This window comes from Bufo bufo, chromosome 4, assembly GCF_905171765.1.
Source record: "Bufo bufo chromosome 4, aBufBuf1.1, whole genome shotgun sequence".
Lineage (NCBI taxonomy): Eukaryota > Metazoa > Chordata > Amphibia > Anura > Bufonidae > Bufo > Bufo bufo.
The window spans coordinates 366508104-366533280 of NC_053392.1; the positions used below are offsets into that span (position 1 = coordinate 366508104).

At 42.8% G+C, this 25177-nt stretch overlaps 1 protein-coding gene across 4 annotated transcripts in view; it reads right to left on the minus strand.

Moving 5' to 3' along the window:
• The window catches only part of PTPRK (protein tyrosine phosphatase receptor type K), a 395839-nt gene that overhangs the window by 342845 nt on the left and 27817 nt on the right, over positions 1-25177 (minus strand). For all 4 annotated transcript variants that reach the window (XM_040429122.1, XM_040429120.1, XM_040429123.1 and 1 more), the window contains exon 2: positions 11693-11815. In XM_040429122.1, the coding sequence (XP_040285056.1) occupies positions 11693-11815 (123 nt within the window). The remainder of the gene's footprint in view (positions 1-11692; positions 11816-25177) is intronic.

The window sequence follows — 25177 nt, forward strand, 5'->3', positions numbered from 1 at the left end:
AAGCGTCCGTAAGTAATGTATTGATTGAGTGTGATGCACAACTACAAGAGCTGCTGTTCCTCATGGGCCTCTACTCCATAAACCTAACCTTTCATCAATATCTGAGAATGATTTACCATTATATGTGCCGCATTTCATTACCATCGGAGAAGCCAAGGCTACGGCAGATAAAATCATTAGCAGAAAGACCTGTTCTCTTCCACCTTAGCTGGGGAACACTCTTAGAAATTGATCATGGGGAAGATTATTGCATGTTATTTGAAACAAACCTACACTTTGAAGTGCTCAACAGGGATCGTAAATCCACAGCACATTTTCATGCAATACAAAAAGCACTGGAAATTAAAATTTTTAACTTATAGCACATCATCTACGGACTTATGGCATGTTCCCTTAGGGCTACAGCAAAAAAAAAAAAAATAAAAAAAAATTGATACAGAGTCTCTCTATATAGCATCAGTAATTATGCCAGAATGTGCTTCACTTTATAATTCCCTTGAAATGTGGCCTGGAACTGTCAGTGAAAAGAAACAGTTCAAGGAATAAGAAAAAATAAAAAATAAAATCTATAAAATAAAAATAAAAATTCATTTACACAGGTGGCTTAAAATATTATTAGCTGGTAAAACACACACAGAACTCCCAATTTCTTTGGGATTGGCTGACAATCTAATGTCTATAAAAGGGCCCCCCCAAACCTCTACTGTTGGTAGAAAGCAGGATCAGCCATGCTGGATAATAAAATATGCGATCTCATAAAAAAAATAAAAATAAAAAATGAATAAAAACCTGTACTCTTGGCCAGGCTGAGTGCCACATGATTTGGAGTTGAGAGAAATGGTTCATTCGGCCAACAGCTCTCTTGCATGTCTGGCCAGCATAGTTCAGCATTGAAGAAATTAGTCATGTATTTTACAATGAACATACACGGCCCAACTGGACAATAGGAGTCCAAATCTGTTGGCCACTAGGGATAAATAAGGAGAAACATGTCAAGTTCTCAATAAGAAGTCCATGAACTGGGACCCCCATGACCACTACAAAGTTTTCTTAATGGTGACCGGTTACCAGTAGATTTGAATACAGTAGTATTATTCTAAAGAGATTAGTTTGGACTATTCTAGAAAGTCATGAACATTCATCTCAGGAGATGCAGTGATTATGCAAGCGGCATACGATGGCTTGAGGAACACAGAACTAGAATTTATAAGAAGATCTGAAACTCTTACGTATACTCAAATACTCAAGCAATGGTGGCACCTCCTGAGTTTACCGTTAACATTTTTACTATCTAAGGCTACTTTTAAACTAGCGTTTTTTTGCAGATCCGTCATGAATCTGCAAAAACGCTTCCGTTACAATACAACCGCATGCATCCGTCATGAACAGATCCAGTTGCATTATGTCTTCTATAGCCATGACGGATCCGTCTTGAACACTATTGAAAGTCAATGGGGGACGGATCAGTTTTCTATTATTGCCAGAGAAAACGGATTCGTCCCCATTGACTTACATTGTGTGCCAGGCCCAGGACGGATCCGTTAGGCTCCGCTTCGTCAGGCGGACAGCAAAACGCTGCAGCCCTGAATGGATCTCACAAACGGAAAGCCAAAACGCTAGTGTGAAAGTAGCTTAATATATAAAGCTGAGTGTATGTTTATGCCCGCTAAAGGAATCCGCACCGTCACATTTACAATCACGAAATTTGGCACACAGGTACATCAGATGTCCGGCAAGGTTTTAAACCGGGTCTCCGCTCTCTAGGACATACTGTTCCTGAGATATTGCCCAAAAATGCATTAGCCAATAGAAGCCTGGTCACATGACCCTCATCAGCCAATAGAAACTCGCAGGCCCATAGTCTCCACATACACACAGTTTTACAGAAGGTTTCCAAAACAACCCAGCCAGCTTTCTTCACTGCTGTGGGTCAGCTTTAAAAGGGGCAGGGGAGTGCTGTGGAGGTCACAGTTCCGGAGGCAGGTAGGGTGGCCATTAAGGCCACCCTAAAAAAACGGACTTAAAAACCCCTCCCTGATCTGGTTAGGCCACACCCCCTCCCACTCTGCAGCCAACGGGGATTGGAAAAAAAATGAAGGTAAAAATATACTTCTGTCAGCTGCAGGGGTGGGAGGGAGGATGACTTTCTCCCTGCAGCTCACGCTGAGACAGCACACTGCTCCTGTCTGAGAGTGAGCTGTTCAAAAGGACATCCCTGTGTCCGTCCAGGCCCTGCGCCGGACGGAGGACAGGGAGTCTGAAAGCCAGACTGTCCAGCCTAAAACCGGACCTCTGTCCACCATAGGGGCAGACTGCTGTGGAGATCACAGTTAGGCCGTTTTTTCCGTTCACGGAACCATTCATTTCAATGGTTCTGCAAAAAAAACGGAATGTACTCCATATGCATTCCGTTTCATTGAAAGATAGAACATGTCCTATTATTGCCCGCAAATCACGTTCCGTGGGTCCATTCAAGTCAATGGGTCCGCAAAAAAAACGGAACACATACGGAAATACATCCGTATGTCTTCCGTATCCGTTCCGTTTTTGCGGAACCATCTATTGAAAATGTTATGCCCAGCCCAATTTTTTCTGTGTAATTACTATATATGCCATACGGAAAAACGAAACGGAAACAGAAAAACGGACCGCAAAACACTGAAATAGCCATACGGTAGTGTGAAAGAGGCCTTAAGGGGAAGGTCCGCTATGAAGGTCAGTGTTAAGGGGCAGATTGCTGTAGAGGCCACTGTTAAGGAGACGGGGTGTTTTGGAAATTACTGTTGAGATAGGGTACTGTGGAGGTAACTAATAAAGGGGCGGCCGCTGTGGAGGTCATTGTTAAGGGGGGCGGGATGCTGTGGAGGTCACTGTTAAGGGGGCAGGGAACAGAGGAGGTCCCTGTTAAGGGGACGGCTGCTGTGGAGGAGAGTGTGAAGGGGCGAGGTGCTGTAGAGGTGACTGTTAAGGGGCAGGGTGTTGTGGAGGTCACATTTTAAGCGAACGTAGCTCTGTGGAGGTCACTGCTAAGGGGGGCGGGGTACTGTAGATTAGAATAGCTGCAAGTGCACAAATTTTTGGGCTCATGAAATTCCATTATGTTACAGTACAGGATTGTGGTTACACTTGATAATGACTAAGAAGGACAGCTGCAAAAATGTGCAGTGGACTGCTAAAAGAGGATCTGCAACCTATGTCTGCTTAGCATCTACCTGCATGCCCCTTGTAACAAAAATTCTAGAGCATCTTTTCTTATAACTCTATAATGTGCCATGCCTTTACTATACCCACTAGAAGTCATGAATGAATTGCTAGCAGATTGCAATGGAAGTGCAGCTGGGTGTCACCAGTTTGGGGGTGTCCCTGCACAGTCTGACACTATCCAGTGCTGTCAGTGTCAGCCTATGCAAGGAGGCCCCCCCCCCCCCCACACACACACACTGGTAACACCCATCTGGACCTTCATTGCAAACTGCAGTCAATTCATTCAAAATTTCCAGCAAGAATAATAAAGGAATGAGTCATAGAATAGATGGCTCCAGAATTATTACATAGCAAATGCAAGTAGTTACTAATGTTACCTACGCGCTGTAAAACGCTCAACAGGCAAAAACCAATGTTTCCCTATGGGCATGGTTCTCACCTGAGCGTTTTACCGAACGCGCTGTAAAACGCCCTACGCCCCAAGAAGTACAGGAGCTTCTTTGGGGCGTATGGTCGCGCGTAACACCTCTGTTTTTCATTGTACGCCTCTGTGGTCAATAGCAAGAACGCGCGTACGACGCGCGTTTCCAAAATACAAAAACGCCCCAAAATACGCCCGATAAAAACGCCTGTAAACAGCGCATATCGAATACGCTCAGGTCTGAACCAAGCCTAAGTGAGGCACAGAGAGCAGCTCTACCTCTTGGCACCCATATCCACTCAGAGGGCTCTGCTAGTAATCGCCTCCTAGTGGACCGAGGCTGCGCTATTCTGCATACAGTCATTTCCCCTTTTCAGTGTCTTCTTTTGCTGCCCGCATGTAGATCCATTACCTTCAATGGGTTCGCATAGAAAAAAAATGGAATATACCATTTCCATATGTCCTACTATAGTCCATATTACGGACAAGGATAGGACAGTTTTATTATGGGCTAAACGGTCCGTTCTGCAAGATGCCTAAAGCACATGGCCAATATCAGTGTTTTGCGGAGCCGCAATTTGCAAAACAGCCACTGGTCCTGTGCATGAGCACTAAGGGAGAGGCTAGTTTTCCCAATCTGTGGTAGCGTAAGGTTGGTTAAGAAAAAATAGTTGTGAGCTGGAAACTTTTCCTTTGGTCTACAAAATCAAAATTAGTAAAAAGGCAAAATATAGAATTATTCTACACTTAAAAGTGAAAAACAGTGAGAGAAAGTAACAAGTTATTTTGCACTAAGTAAATGGTAATTAAAGAAATCAGAAGAAGTAGGAGGATTTGCAGATGCTGAGCGTTAGGCCTCATGCACACAGCCGTTGTGAGGCCGTTCCGTGCATTGGGGACCGCAATTTGAATGGGTCTGTCATCCGTCTGCACCGCAAAAAAATAGGACCCATTTAAGTGAATTACTTGGCACTCACCAGATTCCCTCAGCAAATAGCACTTGAGTTTTTCCATTCTAGAATGTTTAACCTGCCGTGGTCATACACTAACATACAATAGGCAAGTCCTTAAAAAAAGATCATACAGGTGAAACTCGAAAAATATGAATATCGTGCAAAAGTCCATTTATTTCAGTAATGCAAATTAAAAGGAATTGCATTAATGCAACTTAAAATTAGGTTCAATATTCTAGTCTCAAAGTGTCTCACTCTAAATTAATCCATATTCCCTGAGCAAAGGGTACCTCAAAATTGTGACTTTCATCCAAATTATAACAAATAAAGGCTTGAAATATCTCGCTTTGCATGTAATGAGTCTATCTCATATGTTAGTTTCACATTTTAAGTTGCATTACTGAAATAAATGAACTTTGCACAATATTCAAATTTTTCGAGTTTCACCTGTATATTTGTAAATAGTTAACACGCACTCTACCATTCGGAGCCGCATAAAAAAAAACTAGGTATTTTTAATTAAACTTAAAAACAAGTAAAAACTGGAAATATAGGAACCATTAATAGAATTAATCACCCCTAATATTACATCAATCCTAATACATATAATACACCATTTCATATTTAAAAAAAAACTCAAAATATATAAAAAATATAAAATGTATAATCTGAGAAAGTTCAGTTCCCTAAACTGCTAATTAATGTCCATTATGTTGTTCCATGATTTTGTCTGAGTAAAAGCAAAAGTTCATATTTCACCTGATAAGTCCAGAAATACATTTATCATACCCAGAAAAAATTGTTTGCGAGAAACAATATAAAAATAAATAAAAGAAAAGTGATAAAAAATAGCAATAATAAATAAAGACTCATTTGATTGCGACTTCAATTCATCCTTAGTAATCCATGATTTGTATGTCTGATGATCGATTATATCTATTTAATTAAATAATTTTCATTTATTTAGTCCATTTCAAATCCCGGAAGTGACCTGGCGGCAATTAATTATTTTATTTCTGCTATAAATACGATGGAAAAGATGCAGGCGTGTAGTTTTCAAATTTTCCTTATTTTCCTCACTATGCCAACAAATTTTCATAGTCTTTCCTTCTTAACATGAGGCACAACAGCATTTTGCATGGCAAGTACAGCACAAAGGGCTATTCTCTACTGTGGATGAAGTCACTATTTATACCTCTCCTGCTCTCAGCTGTTCTCGGGTGATTCTGACAGTAATATACCCTTGGACTCCATATCTTTTAGCTCAGTGTCTCAGAAAATGGATACCAAACAGTGCTTTAAGAGCTCTAAAAACCACTTTGAAGGAAATCTTTAGCGGAGACTTGTGATTCTGGTCATCACTCTTTTGGAGGAATCAATAACGGTCATTGAGAAATGTAAAGCACCAGTGTCCTGCAGGTGTTATTAGCAGCCCAAAAGAGGGGTACTGTTCTCTTAGAGAAACTAGGCACATTTCTATCACAACCTTCCTATTACATGCAGGAGGGACAAGGCACAAATGGAGTAATACATTCTTTGGAGGATGCTGAGGAATATGACAGCACTACGACGATATAATGGACCATATACAAACAGACATTACAATAAATATACAAAGAGGTTGTCCAGCCTTGATGTCATTCGGAGCAGCTCTGTCGTAATGACCGTACTCCATGAGAAGGCTGAAGGAGCTGTAATTCTGAGGCAGATTTCCGGCGATTGAGCTACACCCCAAAAAGTGATTAGCGGCGCTGAAAGATGTTGGACCCTGAGAATCAGCTGGTGATGGCCTATTTTGAGTATAGGCCATGATTTAGTTAAGGCTGGACAACCACTTGGAAGGGCCTATACTACAAAGGATATTTAGTTCCAGCGGATAGGTGACAGATGTCTGATTACTAGGACCCCCACCGATAAGTAGAACTAGGGTCCCAAGAACTCCCGTTAACCCTCAGTGGACAATCTCAGGGAAAAGGAGTTTGAAAGTAGCTGCAGTTGAGCACACAATTTAACTTCCATTCTAACTCCTCTTCACTAGAGTCATGTGCTCGAGACCCCATTCTAATCACCAATGGAGGTCAGAGTGGTCAGACAGTTTTCGATCTTGTAGAAAGGTGATAATTGTTCATGGTGGCACTACTCCTTTAAACCTTTCCAAATTTCAAATCGCCTGTGGGTTGTAGATGCTATCGAGTAGGGATCGACCGATTATCGGTTTGGCAGATATTATCGGCCGATATTGAGGATTTTGAACGTTATCGGTATCGGCATCTATTTTGCCGAAATACCGATAACGTATTGGGAACACAGAACGCGCTGCTCTCAGTGCGTTCTGTGTTTCCTCCGCAGCACAGGGGAGAAGGAAGCAGTGTCTCCTCCCCCTGTGCTGCTGCCGCCAATGACAGAAGAGAAGACAAGAGGAGGGGAGGGGCTGTGGCCGCTGCGCCACCAATGAAGATAAGTCTCTCATTCATTCATATACAGGAGGCGGGAGCTGGCTGCAGAATCACATAGCCGGCTTCCGGCCTCTATGAGCGATAGCTGCGATCCGCGGTAGTTAACTCCTCAGGTGCCGCGGATCGCAGCTACCGCTCATAGAGGTCGGGAGCCGGCTATGTGATTCCGCAGCCAGCTCCCGCCTCCTGTATGTGAATGAGAGACTTATCTTCATTGGTGGCGCAGTGCGCCCCCCACCCCAATCCCGGCCAATAGTAAAAACATTGGTGGCGCAGTGCCCCCCCCTCCACCCAGTATTACTCATTGGTGGCAGTGGCCACAGGATCCCCTCTCCCCTGCTCCTCCGATCGGAGCCCCAGCAGTGTAATCCTGGGGCTCCGATCGGTTACCATGGCAGCCAGGATGCTATTGAAGCCCTGGCTGCCATGGTAAGCTCCATGCTGCTGTGTGCACAAAGCACAGAGCAGCAGGGACAGTGTGAGCTCCTATTCACCCTGATAGAGATCTATCAGGGGGAATAGGACAAGGGTTCTAGTCCCTAAGGGGGCTAAAAGTTAGTAAAAAAAAAAAAAACACAAAAATATTAAGTATAAATGAAAAAGACTTATAAAAAAAAAATACACATTAACAATAAACAAAAATACACATTAACAATAAACATATTAATTTTCAGCAGATTTGTGTAGGAATTTTTTTTTTCTCTCAAAAATGAAAATTCCCAGAATATCGGTATAAATTATCGGCTATCGGCCTGAAAGTTCACAAATTATCGGTATCGGCCCTAAAAAATCAATATCGGTCGATCCCTACTATCGAGTAGTCATAAAGTTTGCGAATATGGTTGTCATTTTAATAGCATGTAACTGTGGACTGAAGAAGGTCTGGATCTGTGTTACCGGCTCAGACAACCCTTTAGAAAGGCACATTTGTGCACGAGGTAGAACTGCCACACACCTCAGATGCATTCCCCACTAGGGGTGGAAGACGTTTGGATAGAAAAACTGCCAAAAAGCTAAAACATGGCTGATGGATTAAAGTTCAATGTACATGAAAAATCTTGTCAAATGTTGGTACCTCATCAATAACGTGTTATGGATTACCATTGAACAGCAATAACTTTTCTGCAAAAATGTGAAAAGTCACATCCAAAAATCTATCACTCGTGTATCTTTCATACACATTCCAAGTGGTGTCTCCGTAGAAGAAGGAAATCGGGGTTGACTTCTGTTGCTGATTTGTGCTGAACTGTGGTACAGGCGGTCTCAGAACAACCGCCAAATTTACAGATCATGTCCATCACCTGCACATGTCCTCTACAGCCACCTTCTAGCTCTGTAACTGCTCATCTAAAGTGACATTCTAAATGACACAACTAGAGAAAAACATGTAAAGCCGTCCTTTTCAATTTCAACTTCCTGACATGACCTCAAATCAAACAAGTAATTACATAATGTCACATTCATTGAAAACTTAGCAGAATTTCAGAAGCCTTTACTCTTCCTGAATATCACCCTGTCTTAGAACCGTCGATTAAGCTGTTCATCAAAGGTGAGCTAGCAAGGTCAGCGAGGCTGTACCTCTTCAGCTATTCATTACCTATTCTCCAAGGTAATTAACAATGCCAACATTTGCATAAATCACAATCCCTCTGATTGTACTCTTATCCAGGGAGAAAGGGAGATTTATGTCAGCAACTGTTTGATTTTTACTTCATAAACTCACTAAAATGATCCCAACAATGTCACAGACAACAGAACATGCCTTGTCCTGCAGCCCAAAGGAAGGGAAAGCACAAGCTTTTATACTTCTGCTGTTCTTACAGTTTTCATAATCTCCGCTTACTGGTAGTGAATGGGGATGATATTTACATCCAGACACAAACTATGTCTAGTCAAAGAGTAACGGTCGTTTAAGATTATTTTTAATATTGTGTGTAGGGACATATCTGTAATATACTTTATTAGGGAAAGAGGTTTCTTTGTACTAGAATACAGGGTGTAAAGAGTCTACTTGGCAAAGATCTAACAGCATTGTTAAGGAGTGCGTCTTCAGTTCCGCTGAGCGCGAAGGCCTAGTCCACACTTCAGTGATTTCAAGTAGTGATTTTTAAACCAAAACCAGTAATGGAGCCTTCATTCATAAGGTAGAATGGAAAGCTCTGCACTTGTTCTGTGTTATGGACCCGCACCTTGTTTTGGCTGAAAGTCACTGATGGAAATCACTGACCAAACACTGAAGAGTGAACTAGGCTGAAAGATACCTGTGTGTAACATACAGAGGCTTCCGGTAGCCTCTTGTCTCTACCCTAACTATCACTGCCCATCACCCAGCCTAATCTGACTGGCTACACAGATGTCTTCAGTGCTTAGTAGAACGCTGAAGATAGACGCGCCTGAGCAATTCTCAGCTACAGCTTTGATAAGATGACTCTTTACACCTTAGAGCAAAGAAATATCTTTTAGTATTAACAAAGTATTACAAAAATATTTTACTTCCCTGTACCCACACAACAGTTACACTTTAAAGGCTATGGACTAACGTGCAGGCATTTTTTTTAAATTATTGCTTTATTCATTTTGTGCTAAAAATCTTTTTATTTTTTTTACTTGGTCTCTATTAAAAAATGTTTAACTGTTTTACTCTACAGTTTTCACTTTCCTCAAACTGATAAGAATTTAGCTATATTAGGGTACTTTCACACTAGCATTTTTCATTTCCGGCATAGAGTTCCGTCACAGGGGCTCTATACCGGAAAAGAACTGATCCGGCATATCCCCATGCATTCTGAATGGAGAGTAATCTGTTCAGGATGCATCAGGATGTCTTGCTACGGTTTTATCTCCGGCAAAAAAACTGAAGACTTGTCAGAATGCCGGCATTTTTCCCCATAGGAATGTATTAGTGCCGGATTCAAAATACCGGAATGCCGTATCCGTTCTTCCGGTCTGCACATGCGCAGACCGGTAAAAATGTGAAAAAAGATACAAGATGGATCTGTCTGTCCGCATGACAAGCGGAGAGACGGATCCGTTCTTGCAATGCATTTCTGAGACGGATCCGCATCCGGATGAGTCTCACAAATGCTTTCAGTCACATGCAGATCGGCGGATCCGGCGGGCAGTTCCAGTGGATCACACTGCCGCAAGTGTGAAAGTAGCCTTAAGTGCTTATGAGCTGCCAGGAGTTCAGAGATGAGGGCTACAGATCAAGTCAATAGAGCAGTTCTCTAATAGATTCAGTGTGACCTAGTCTGCAAATGTGCTGAAAGTGAAAACTGTAGAGGAAAAAAAAGTGTTTCTTATTATTATTATTTTTTTTTTTTTAATAGAAACCATGTTAAAAAAAATAATTACCACAAAAGGAGTAGAATGCCATAACAAAAAATTGCCCCAATTTAATGGGGTTTATTGGGTTTTTAGAGTGCCTACTGTAGAGAATGATGACCTATCTTTTTTAGACATGTCTCATCACTAGGGGTCCATTGTTGGTAGCCTGACTAGAATGGAAAGGGTCTCAAGCTCCCTCCCTCTTATCCCCATGAACACAGTGAGCAGGTCTGTGCAGTCAGTAAGCCAAATATATGACTCCAACCACTCTGACTCCAACACCACAGAGCTGCTGGTTCTAACTTTTTTTTATAGATTATAAAACATATATTGATAAAACTTAACATTTAAACGATGAACATTTCTGAGCATTTTAAAATTCCTATATAAAAAAGTAAATATACAACAAACTATGCATTTGAAAAATAAATTATTTTGAAGTTGGTGCATTTATTTGGTTTTAATGAAGCTGTGAACGACTATGTGCACTGCCACTCCAATCATTGACTATAGGGCCGATCATACTAGACTTGTTCCATCCATCCCATAAACTCGGAATTAGATGGCACAGTGCATGCTTGACCACTTCTCTATTCGGTTGTGCAGTGAGGAAGAATAAAGGTCTTGGGGAACTAGGGTGGCGCATGCAGTGAGGAGACATTTGTCACCTATCCTGGTATGAAAGGGCAACACTTACGGCCTTGCACCAGAGACACTGTATGGCACTATTGTACTACTCCATGTGCTTTAGATTGAGCAATATATATATTTTTTCACTGTATGACAGTTGGCTCATTGTATAACATCATTTAGACTGTGGGCTGACAATACACGATATGGGGGTCACAGCCTTTCTGCTTCCTGAGTTGAAAACGGAAACTGCACCCCCCCCCCCCATGCCAATTTCTTTACCCAACCCCTTTGCCACAATGAAAGTGCTCATTGCCCGTGGCCCTTCTGCTGCCCCCCTCTTGCCCCTACCTGGTGCTGCCTTAGGCGATTGCCTCAACTGGTCTCATTGGTGGTGACACCCTGGGAAAGGGGGAAGGGGGGGGGGGCAACAAAGAGGGCCACACAGGGCACAAACAATGCAAGGCTGACCTGCTGGCTAAGAATCAATTCTGTGTAATAAGAATACACTGACACACATACAGCATTAAGGCCTCATTCACACGAGCATTACGGATTGTGTCAGGATCTGATGGTTTTCCATGCAAGTTCAGTTCCTGAAAGCAGAGATGATCTACAGGCTCAGGTCCATAGGATTCAGTCCGCACGGAAAACTTGCTCCTGTTAAAGAGCCCTAACACGTATACCTTAAATGAACTCACCTTTAGGCATTTCTGCAGGCAGGTAATGGGGCTCTTGAGCGCTCACATGGTCCCAGTCAAAGTCATCATATAGATCCTGATGATAGTCGCAGGCTGCTGGCCCATCATCAAAGTTACACCCTCCTATAATAAAAGCACAAACCATAGATTGTAAGCTCTTACGTTCAAGTACTCCCTCCATTTATCTCAAAGCTTGTATAATTTGTCATTTTTCTTGTGTGCAAATTCTCCAATTGTAAAGGGCTGTGGATTATGTTGGCATGATAAAAACACAGATTTTTTTACTGAGAGGATATAATTACAAGTTGATATTTTTAAAATGTATATAAGCACGTAAAAAAAACAGCTACAATCAGCTAGCTATCAACCCATGTGAGGATCACCGTTTTAAAAGCCCATCCTTCGCTGCATTTTGGGGGAGGTTTCACTGTATATACGGACAAAAAGGTAAATTCAACTAAAGTAAACATACAGCGTACAAAAACTTCAGGAACAAATCAGCAACAGTTCACAGAAACATAATCGAGAAAATGTTAAAACAACATTACAGTTTGTCTACAATTGCACCTAACTCAGCACCCGAAAGGCATAGTCCCAACAACAAATTAAAATAAGATGAAGGTGCTTAAAGGGGCTGTACAGAACTCGAAAACACAGCTTGAGTGAGGCATTGCAAATAAGCCCCATTGAAGTGAATGAGCCTGAGTTGAAATACCAGACAACCCATGGACAGTATGGACAGTAGTGGCACTGTTTTGGGAAGAAAGCAGCCATGTTTTTTTTCTAACCGTGTACAACCCCCTTCAATGGTCCAGCAGAATCTTCATTTCAGCCCACAAATACAGTAGCTTTGCCAGACAATTGCTGCAGTAATTTCTGTAACCTTCAAGAAGAACTTTATGCATGGAAGGAAATATGTTTTCCCTTACACTGGCCTTCATAACCCATTGAACATTCATGTCTTACTCAATTTCCAAATCAACCCTCATTCTGCTTAACCTCTGTCAAAAGATAGACAGATGCAATAAATTAACCCAAGGCACTATTTTTTCGGCATTATTGTTTAAACGGCTAATGTAATGGATTCTGAATGATAATTCCAGACAGACTAATGTTGTTATTAAAAGAACATCAATCCAGAAATGTAATCACAAAATTGCAAGCTTGGCATTAACTCAGGTTGGAAACCCGTAGCATCGCTGTGTTGCATGAAATTTCGACATGAGGCTCAATTGACGTATCATTAACCTTTGCACTGCCGAAAAGTTCATATACTTGCCCAGCTCTCTCAATATTCGCTTTGCAGAATAGTTTAAAACATAGAAAGTAAAGTTCTAGCGCAATACATCTTAATGGCTGCTAGCGTCCCAGAAACACCATAACAGCACAGCATTCCCAAAATCCAATAGTAACTGCACACAGTCATATTTATTCCCTGCTTTTATTCAGGCTCAGTGATGTACAGAACACGCCACCAGTCATATCAGGCTCTTCTGTACACCCCCACATACAGGTTATAAAATACGTTATACACTCAACATTCCTTCATAGTTATGTATGGCATGCATGTTTTCCCTCTGAGTGGAACCACGTGGAAATCTTTTTTACTCCATCTCCCTCGTTCACTCTTTTCTGACACTTCAGATGAGGTCCTACCACGCTCCTCAAGCCCACAAGATGACACACACACAAGCTGTTAAACACAAGAGACACTTGAGCCAAAATTAAAGTCAGAAACAAAAGTATGTAGTGCTCAAAGTTTCTAGAACATATTCAATAAAAAATAAAACCAAGCATAAGAACCTCTCTTTGTTGAGATTGTACATCTTATGAGGTTGGTCTCACCAAGATAACTTACAGGGGTTATCCCACAAAGGACATTGATCATCTTTCCACAAGGCTTACTCTTAAAAGGAGTTATCCCATGACTAGTATAATGACACCTAACAAAGCTAGAACCAGCACCTCGCATGGATCCAGAGATCTCCCCATGCATTGCTCCAAATGTTCTGCTATTTTTTTATAGCACATGTCCTGTAACCGTCACACCTTCTAACAGGAGCTATGGCTGGTGAAAATTGAAGGATGGAACTGAGCATGTGCGACCTCCATCAGTGAGGTGAACAGAGATAAAGAAAACAAACAGCTTGCGGTGCTAAAAGAGGTTATTGAATAGCTCAGTGGCTATACTACATTTTTAATTACAGGTGCTGGTTTGAAAATGTAGATTTTTAAAAGGACAACCCTTTTAAGGTCTCTCGACAGATGATGTCTGGGGTAAGAAGGAATAAGAAGGAATGAGCACGTTGACACACTTAACCACCAAATGTCTTGACAGTGGGTGGTGCAGGTCCTCAGTAACATCTTTTGGTGTTACTACAGCTGAGGAAGGGGGGGGTTTAAAGGCTTCCCTCCAAAACTATAGGGTCATTGGGTTTCCCGGTGACCCGATCAGAGACTGAGGGAGCATTCTGCAGTCAGCACTGGGGACCTATGAACAACACCAGGGCTGTCTCCATTGTAAAGCCTGCTGTTCGGGCACAGCAGTCTGTCACAGTGACACAGAGCATAATGTATTAGCACACAGAAGTATGCTAATACATAAAAAGTCTGCAATAAAGTCAAAATCGTAATCTCATAGTGAAATTATATAAAATAAAAATAAAAAAGGCATCCCTTAAAAAAAAATTGTCATTTAGTATAAAATACATTTAGTTGTGCACACATTAAATAAATATTTTAAAAAAATTAAAATTCTCGCTGTCAAATAGGAAACTATCAAGCGCCCAATAAACATTGCATTTTTCACTGCATTTTAAAGGGGTTGTCCAGGTTCAGAACTGAACCCGGACATACCTCCATTTTCACCCAGGCAGCCCCCCTGACGAGCATCAGAGCAGTTCATGCTCCGATGCTCTCCTTTGCCCTGCACTAAATCGCGCAGAGCAAAAGCATTTTCAGGCGTTCCGGTGACAAACCAGGCTCTTCATGGGGCTGCCAGGAGGCCCGGTGACGTTACTGCCACTGATGGGCAGGCGTTCGCGCTGCCCTAGCCAGTAAGACAGCTAGGGCAGCGCTAAAGCCCGCCCATCAGAGCCGATGACGTCACCGAACACACTGCCGGGCGGAAGCTTCCGCCCGACATTGTGTTATTGTAAACAAAAGAGCCCTTGCCCTGCGCAATCTAGTGCAGGGCAAGGGAGCGCATCAGAGCATGAGATGCTCCGATGCTAACATCAGGGGGGCTGCCTGGGTGAAAATATGGGTATGTCCAGGTTCAGCTCTGAACCCAGACAACCCCTTTAAGGCAGTTTCCCTTTGTGATTTTTTTTTTTTGCTCTGGGTGTGGCGTTTGTCAGGTGCATTCTCCTAGACCTCTCTATAGGAATAAAATGCAAATAAACCGTTGTGTGACTGTACCCCCAAAAAATGTACACAGGACACAAAAAAAGTGTGGTAAAAGGCCCCTAAAGGGGACAGAATTTAGGGCAAAAGCAAACAGCTCAGTGATGATCAGTGATTGCGAGCAAAAAAACAGGAATGGAGTCTCTAAAGACATAGTATCATGGAAATTTCTGCTCCTGTTCAGAGTTTTTGACCCGATCCTGGTATTGGCTCACAATCACTGATGGATATCACTGATCAAACACTGACCGCGTGAAAGTGGCCTAAATGTAAATGATAATCAGTTGAAAATGAGCACGCTGAAGCCCACGGTACAACAAAGGCAGCCTGATATTAAATATGGGCTTTGTTACAGTGTTTTACCATTTAGCTCAAGTGGATACTCCGGAGCAAACAATACAATATGACTTGTAGAATAGTTGTATCGCTGACACGTGAAACCGATGCCATTGGCGCAGGCACAAACGCTTTGGCACACAAAAATAATTCATAAATCTGACTGTTCTCAGATAGGCGAGAACTAGATAATAGACATTTCCAGTTTAGCTTTTAACCATTGTACATCAGACAACAAGGCCACTTTCACAAGTCAGTGAATCACAGACGTGTGCTGTGCATGGTCTCCACAGACAGCACACCATTGAGTTTAAAAGGTGTATTCAATGGTGTCGAACAGACAGTGGGGTCATGGACAGTGATGGTCAGTTCGCAGTGTTCACCAGCGAACACATGCGGGCTGCCATCTTGACTCACAAGTCCAGCGATGCACAGGTAAGTCCTTACCTGTGCCGGGAGCCGGTCTGAAATCAAATGCGGTCACCGGGAGCAGGCAATTCTGAGAACAGCCCGATGAAGGCCCCCGGCGGCTGTTCTCAGAACTGCCTGCTCCCGGTGACCGCATTTGATTTCAGACCGGCTCCCGGCACAGGTAAGGGCTTACCTGTGCATCGCCAGACTTGTGAGTCAAGATGGCAGCCCGCATGTGCTCGCTGGCGAACTGACCATCACTGGCATGGATACCATCAGTGAAATTAATTTTCAGCCGTCAGCCAAGCAGTGTCCATGGAAAACAGATAACACAGAGGGCAAAAAACTGAAACATAGACCAAACACAGAATTTTCACAGACGACCCACTGACTAAGTTGTGTAGAAAAAGAGGCCAGAGCACCACATCCTCTTCAGACAGCTGATCAGCAGGGGTGCCGAGTCAGACAACCACTAACCAGATATTAATGACCAATCAGGATAGGCCATTACTATTTTACTCCCAGAAAACCCTGTTTTCTCTAAAATGCTGCACCATCCTAGCAACCCGTTTAAAGAGAACTGCATCTGCAGATAGCAAGTTATAGAAAAGAAAAGGCAGAGCTGAGCAGATTGATATATAGTTTTGTGTGAAAAGATTCAGCCAAACATATAATTTATATACATTTAAACCTATACCGCCTCTGTGCGCAACTATCAGCGACTGACAGCTACCCCTACACCCCCATCACACAGGGAATGCTACCAAACACTGTTAACACTTCTACCTGTGTACAACTGAAGTCAGAAAATGCAGCGATTTAAATGTATATTTTACTAATTTAACTGAAACTTTTCGACAAAGCTACTGTATTTCAGACTGACAATCAGACGTCCCAAGGTTTGGACAACAGGAAATTAGGAAATAAACATTTTCTGGTAGCTGATTGTAATGGATGGGGGTCAGTCACTAAATTTAATAGTCATGGGTAGAGGGGGTTAAGCGTTTATAGTCAGCCCCTGTTAATCCTAATCTGTCATATTTTGACCATTAAAATAAAACAGCAATAACGCATTTGGTCAGGCCCTCTTCTGCCAGAAGATGATATGAGAATATAGTTTCAGGCAGCAGCAGAACTGCCTTTCAAGGCGATGGTAGTTTGCTGGGGGGTTAAGGGGGTGACATGGGCGCTTCTAGCTCACGTCCCCACCGTTCAGCCTCATAGGCCTAAGTGGCATAAAAAGAAAAACTGAAGAGTCCATTCAGAAGACTGTGGAGATCACAGAGCTACCCATCCTTCCTCCCACAAAAATAAGTGTACCACTGTAGACAGGTGATACATTGTCTTTAGTGGGAAAATCCCTTGTAGGGTGATCAATCTGTGTACACTGTATGTACGGTAGGTGTACATACACAAGTAATAAATGTTCCACTAAAGCTACAATTCTCTTACTCCTGCACTCAGTGGACGATGACTGCAGGGTTTACTAACCATCATTGTGTGATCTGCCTGCAATATCAGACTTCACTGGCCCCAATCGCACACTTCTGCTCAGGCAATTAGAGAGCCCGAAGGAAGCTAGATAACATTGCCTTTAAAAAGAATATTATATCTACGATACCCAACCACCAGCAGATTGGCTCTGGCAGAAAAGCCCTGGGAAATGCAGCTGATTTGATTAAACCGCTGAAACCATCCTGCATTCTTCACTTGTTCTTTATTCATAACTTAACCTGAAGGCAAAATCTAAAAACACGGAAAAAATACATTTCTCAGACATCCCATTTCCTTCTGCAACTTCCTGAAGCAAATAATTCTTAATAAAACTAATGCATTTGGGGGTTGCTTTCGTCACATCAATTTCAGAGGGATTTTCACCAATACACAAGCACCGCCGTCTCTATATTCCAGGATTACAAGGTAAAATGCCTACTTAATTTGACTGTGGCAAGCAGCAGCTCAGACGTATTAAAGGAAAGATCAGCTCTTCAGCATCTCATCACAAGCGATCAAAAGTTACCACGACCCAAGAATGAAGGCTAAAACTAAAATTCAGACCTCACACCAAGAGGTTTACTGTCCTTGAGTGCAACAACGTACAAGCACTCGGAGTATCCACACCTGACACCACAGTTGGTGGGCTTCCCAGCTGTCCTCCTGTGGTGAAGATGTAAAAGGAATGCCTAGTGTGCAGACAAATGGTAAGAAACCTTAGGTACACAGAAGACAGTGAATGTAAATAGGTGGGGGGAGCGAGGACAGAGTGACGCAATCCATATACAGTAAATAATGCCGTTATGTGGAGCCACACTTTACTTCACTTATCCCTCTACAAAAACAAAACAATTAAAAACCAATCACCTTTGTGATAAGCCAGTACACGCGTTACATTTTATAAATGGCTTCTACCTGTATCCACTGTGAGGCAGTGACAGGCCTCATATATGAAGGGAGGTATGTGTCTCCTAGAATAGTGCTGGAAATCTATTAGAGATGCGTGTCATGGTTTGCTGTGGTTCACCTGAGACGTGCCACCAAGGTACCCAGCCTTGGTGGAGTGAAAGCCAGTACCTAGTGTGGATAGATAGTGGACTCTGTTGGTACTTAGTGTAGCCGGTATCAGCTAATCCAGGCCTGGATTTTATTAGGAATAAGCAAAGAGCTGTGTGGGTGCTTACTCCCCACGATCCACACCGGGTTTTAAACGTGTCCACGGTTGTGTTTAAAAAGTCAGCAGCAAGAAGCAGGGTGTGTCTGCTAGAGTGAGAGGCTACAGACCACCAAGTGCAAGGTGCGTGTGACGCAACACTGGCCTGAGGACGGATCTAAGAGTGAGACCCGAGCCTGTATCACTCTGTTCTTGTGTTATGGACTGACTACCTGACCCGGCTGTACTGCACTGTAAGTTGGCTCGAACCATCAATAAACCGGATTGAAGTGACTTTGTTCTTCAATGCTGGTCGTAGGAGCTGACTGCTTTACACCACGTAGAAAGAAACTGCACGCCCACTGCATACTGGTTCACGTTTGTTTACTGGGAATTTGCTAAGCAACACATATGTAGATAGGTCATCAATATCTAAAAAGGTGGACAACCCCTTTAAGGCTCCCGTCATATGTCTGTACACCAGTTCTCTAGCATACAAGCAGAATTGTGCGCAGACTCCCACTGCTGCTGTAGATTTGCAGTTTGGGCACATAGCTGCCAGAAGATGCGCCAAACTTATTAGAAGAGCACTTCTTAAGACTGGCATATGCCAGTCTTTATAAGGACCCCTATAGTTTTGGGCATTTTTTGGGGCTTGTAAACATGTCACTCATACTAAAGAGGAACTCTGTGTTCTCTTAAGAAATCTGTTGTGCCAACTACTTGTATTCCCCATGAAATACTGATTCTGAAGGATATTTTCTTGGAAATCTGTATTGTGCCATTCTTCTTTTACTCCTCTAGGACATGTATGAATAAACTGACAACTGAGCGTTACCATTCCCTTTGTCAATAGGGTGTGTCAATAGACAGTGAGGGTACGACCACGAGGAGTGGCCGGGTTTCGTGGAGCCGTGCAAGCCCCGGCTGCAATGAATTAAGTACACTGGTAGTGGCTGTGCAGTAAACCACAGAACCACATGGCCATTGCAATGAAGACAGAAGAAACAATGCAGTTGTAATTAGTTAATGGGATGTCGCTGGGGCTCGTACAGCCGCTCCATGTGCTCGCACCCTGATCATATCTGCATTGGACAGTGAATACAGATTTCCCGGAGGAAGAGAGGAAAGGCAAAGCTCTAAGAAAAGCTGCTCCTGAATTACTACTTCGTGTCAGGAGAGTCAAGAGGTTCAATTTAAGAAGCTGCTGAAAACTTGGCCAAGCGACATTTATGTATCCCTTCAGCACTAGATTTATTAATAGCTTGTACAACTGCTTGGAAACAAAGAAGCCTTACCAATAATGGCCTATTGCAACAGGGAGGCTTGAGCGAATTAAGCTTCGGATCCCAGATCAAAAGTCGATTCATTCAAAAACTTTGATAATGCAGTTTCCGTACAACATTAAAACGTATTGGCTCCATGTAGCCAAACTTTGTATCGCCCGAAGTTGCGCAAGACTTCAGTGACTTAGTACCGTACTCCTATCTGCGTATTTAAAAACATTTTAAAATAGAAATCCCAAGTGGGCGTTGGTACTGGCTGGTCCCTGTGACTCTTCACATACAGGCATCAAGTCTCTCTCCCTCCGTTCTCTGCACTTTATTTCTTAATAGCTGTCAAAATTGTATATCATATGGGCCATCATTGCTCCCTACATACCTGCTACAACCACCGATTTACTTAGTTTTTTTTATTACACTGTGAACAAGGTCTCACATTTTACAGATTAAGGGCTCATGCACACGACCGTGTGGCTTTTTTAGTGTTTTGCAGTCTTTTTTTTACAGATCCGTTGTTTCATTTTTTGTTTCTGTTGCGTTTCCGTTTTTTTTTCCGTATGCCATATACAGTATACAGTAATTACATAGAAAAAAATTGGGCTGGGCATAACCTTTTCAATAGATGGTTCAGCAAAAAACTGAACGGATACGGAAGACATACGGATGCATTTCCGTATGTGTTCCTTTTTTTTTGCAGAACTATTGACTTAAATGGAGCCAAGCACCGTGATTTGCAGACAAGAATAGGACATGTTCTATCTTTTCACGGTACGGAAATGCTGAAACGGAATGCACACGGAAACACTTATTTTTTTTTTTTTTTTTTGCTGAACCATTGAAATTAATGGTTCAGTATATGTACCGCATACTGAACTCAAAAAACGGCCAGTATACTGAACGCAAAATACTGTCATGTGCATGAGCCCTAACACCAGAAGTATTTCAAACATTTTAGGCTACTTTCACACTAGCGTTCGGGTGTCCGCTCGTGCGCTCCGTTTGAAGGGGCTCACGAGCGGCCCCGAACGCATCCGTCTGGCCCTAATGCATTCTCAGTGGAGGCGGATCCACTGAGAATGCATCCGCCTGCCAGCGCTCAGCCTCCGCTCCGTGAGCGGACACCTGAACGCTGCTTGCAGCGTTCGGGTGTCCGCCTGGCCGTGCGGAGGCGAGCGGATCCGTCCAGACTTATAATGGAAGTCAATGGGGACGGATCCGCTTGAAGATGACACTATATGGCTCAATCTTCAAGCGGATCCGTTCCCCATTGACTTTCAATGTAAAGTCTGAACGGATCCGCTCAGGCAACTTTCAGACTTAGAAAATTTTCTAAGTAATAATGCAGACGGATCCGTTCTGAACGGATGCAAACGTCTGCATTGAAACATCAGACGGATCCGCTCCGAACGCTAGTGTGAAAGTAGCCTTAAATACAACAATTAAGGGTATAGATCGATCAGTGTAAAGAGATACATATACACACACACACACACACACATTTCAACTACATATACAGCTGTACAGAGGCCTTCATCTTAGAATCTGTAGCTAAAAGGTTTGCAGGTCGTAACATGTAGAACATACAAAAAGTGGAAGAAATTCCTTCAGTCCCCTCAGGGCAGAAAGGCGACACTGACAGACAACATCTAGGACAGGATGGGGGAAGGGGTCGTACAGAAGGATAACGCTGGCCTGCTTTTACTTTCAAGCACTCAAGCACTCTCATTGACAAAGTTAGGTTTACAATCTTGAGAATATTGTACCATCATAACGCTGGCTAGCATCTGCCAATTTTATAATCTCAGATCTATTTTTTGCTAATGCCAAAAACATATCAAACATAGGATATACCACCTAATGTGAACGTCAATGTGACCCCGTAGTGTAAATGTCCAACTGCAAATAGCAAATCATAAACATGGAGAATATGTCTATGAAAATCCTAGTCCCTGCAAAATCTCCGGCGTGGAATGGATGCAGTTATCAAATGTTTTTAGCCAGTGATGAACATAGGCACATGGGCAAGTGTCTGTGGTCTGCCTAAGAGAAGCAGAAGCTGATGTCCACACAAGACGGTTCACAACAGGTGAAGGTTTCCTAAAAATTGCTATTTGGTAAGGAATACAGTACTGTGTTCATGAGCCCAAAACACAGCATTTATCAGTTTCATGCAAAGGGGCAGATGTGGCAAAAGATGGTTCTCAAGCTGGCCATCCAAGTCCATGTTCCACCAGCAGCATCCCAGACTAAACAATCTAGAAGTCAACACAGTAGTGGAGCAAAACATTTCAGAACTGTCCCTCGGTGGGTTTGGGCAAAGTGGCAAGTGATTGCGGAAATTTGGTCAATCAAGCCATACACTTATTTTGTGTCAACCATAGCCACAAAAATCCAACCTGTTAGATCCTACTTTTGACAGGTTATAGTCTGCCATAGCAGAAGATTTTCAAAAAGATTATCTTCTGTGCTGCTGCTTTAGAACCACTATGGCCGAGACATAGTACAAATTGTGCAAAGAACAGCACTCAACCTAGTCATGTGCATTTAAATGGTATACTTTAAATGGTACTTTCACACTAGCGTTATTCTTTTCTGGTATTGAGTTCCATCACAGGGGCTCAATATCGGAAAAGAACTGATCAGTTTTATCCTTATGCATTCTGAATGGAGAGCAATCCGTTCAGGATGCATCATAAAGTGTCTTCCGTTCAGTCTTTTTGCCTTTTCAGGACAGAGATAATACCGCAGCATGGTTTTATCTCCGTCCAAAATTCCGAAACACTTGCCGGAATCTGCATTTTTTCCCATTGACATGTATTAATGCCGGATCCGGCCCCGAGTGTTCCAGCAAAACAGATCAGTTTTTGCGGTCTGCGCATGCTTAGACCGCAAAAATGTAAACAAAAATAAAAAATGCCGGATCAGTTTTTCTGGATCCGGCATTTCAATACATTTGTCAGACGGATCAGGATGCCCTTAAGTTTGCATACATTTTGACGGATCCGGCAGGCTGTTCCCGCGACGGAACCGCCTGCTGGAATCCTATGCCGCAAGTGTGAAAGTACTATAAAAGTAGAGCATGTATAAAACTTTTCACATCTGATTCATGGATTTCACTGAAACCGCCAATACAGAACTTAACATATCTTAAACCAGGTCAGACTTCGTACAGGGCACCCGCTTGTTTTTACACTGCTCCATAATGGACGCGCTTTTAATAAAACGCCTCCACTGTGTCTAAGTATAAGAGCCATATAAACTGAAAAGGCCCCCTCCGCTACCATGGCACAGAAGATATAAAAACATAAAGGCTACTTGGAAAAGGCACTGGAGCGCACACTAGGTAAAGCTGTGAGCAAGAGACGGCTCCGGAAATCCAGAGAACAGCTACAAAGCACATTTACATTTCTCAATCTAATTCAATTACAGGGTCTGAAATAAAAGTCAAACATGCCTGCAGCTACTGTTTCCTCCAGAAAGAACACATCAAGTTTAACAACCTGGCCCAAGAGGGCACTAAATTAAATAAACAGACAAGCTGCAAAACCTATCTACGGGGCATTTTAATAAAAGAAATGAAGCAAAAATAAATAAATAAAAATAAATATATATATAGCCGACAGGCCCTCTCTTATCATACACATTGAGAGCAAAACTGCAGCTCCTTCTGTGTCGCCCAAATAAAAAAATAAAAACCCTCCAATCTTCTCATTAACATACAATGCAGGCGAGGCGGCTCTGGAGAGTTACATTTCATTTCAATAAGCGCACAATGCAAAGCTCTAAGGACATGGTGGAGCTGGGAAGCGAGGCACATTGGTTTTGACAGTGCTCTTTTGTAGAGAAATGAGAGGTGGCCCTGATTTTGATGCAATTAGGAGGCACAATGAGGGAATGTGAGCCTTTGGAATGAAAGCTCAACATTTCACCCTTTTTTTCCCCAAACATAAAGATAGGGTTTAGTGGCGGAGAGACACTGCGGCACTAATCAGTCTATTCCTCGTGATGTTCTATCACAGGCGCCTAATAAAGGGAAAATGAGACATGCCCCTCGGAGTCTCATCGCCTGTGCTTTGGATTTGTCATGTACCAATGAATATAGTCCTCGTAGCCAGCTTCATTACTGTGTTCTAGGGAGCAAGAGCAATCTGTATGCATTTACAGCCGTGTCATTTCCAAGCAAGCGCTTCTATTAGGTTTTTCTTTCTTCTTTTTATTACGTGGGACTTATTTGCACTTGTGGATGCAAAAGGGAGCTGGTGAGGGGCACTTACCTGATCAAGTCACATCAGTAGAACATGTCATTACATACAGAAGCATGCTATGTGCATGTCATTAAGGCTACATTCACACAAACGTATTTTGTTTCTGTGTCCGTTCTTTTTTTTTGGCGGATTGAATGAGGACCCATTCATTTCAATGGGTCTGCAAAAAATGCAGACAGCACATCTTGTGCTGTCCGCCTCCGTATGTCCGTTCTGTAGTCCCGCAAAGTATAGGCATTGTTACAATGGCTCCACAAAAAAAAAACTGAAGAAACACTGATGTCATCCGTATTTTTTGCGGACCGCAAAATACATACGGTAGTGAGGATGTAGCCCAAGGCCTCATGCACACGACCGTGCTGTTTTTTGCAGTCCGCAAAACGCGTATCCACAAAAAACGGAAGGAGCCCGTGTTGCCTTCTGCAATTTGCGGAACGGAACGGGCGCCGGCAATATAAATGCCTATTCTTGTCCGCAAAGCGCGGACAAGAATTGGACATGTTATATTTTTTTAGCGGGGTCGCAGAATGGAGCCACAGATGCGGACAGCAAACGGAGTGCTGTCCGTATCTTTTGCGGCCCCATTGAAATGAATGGGTCCGCATCCGAGCCGCCAAAACGGTGACTCGGATGCGGACCCAAACAACGGTCGTGTGAATGAGGCCTAAGGCTGTGTTCACATTTATGTCAAAGCTCCGATAGAGGCCTCTGTTGCAGATGCCATAAAAATATAGAACAAAACAGTGCTGCATGCTGCCCAGTAAAATAGTGTAATGTGTGAGAGAAGCCAGACTTCATCATCGTCAGTAAGGTCTGTGGGGGCGCTGTTCACGTCAGTCATGTGATGGACAGGCTCTTCCATTATTTCTGCTGCTACAAATAAGAATACCAATGTGAACACTGCCCAAAGGTGCTATTCCACAAAAAAAAATCCCATATCTACAAGATAAGTAACGGCTGGCCACACAACCACAGGGACACCCACTGATCAGACCTTTTTTATTTTTAGTTTAGATAAATACCTTTACTTGCAGGGTAACCCCCCCCCCCCCCACTGATGCTGCCACCCTGCTTGTTTTTTTTTTCAAATATCGCTACTATGCCCCACTGTGCCCCCCTGTATTTTTCCCTGAGAAAC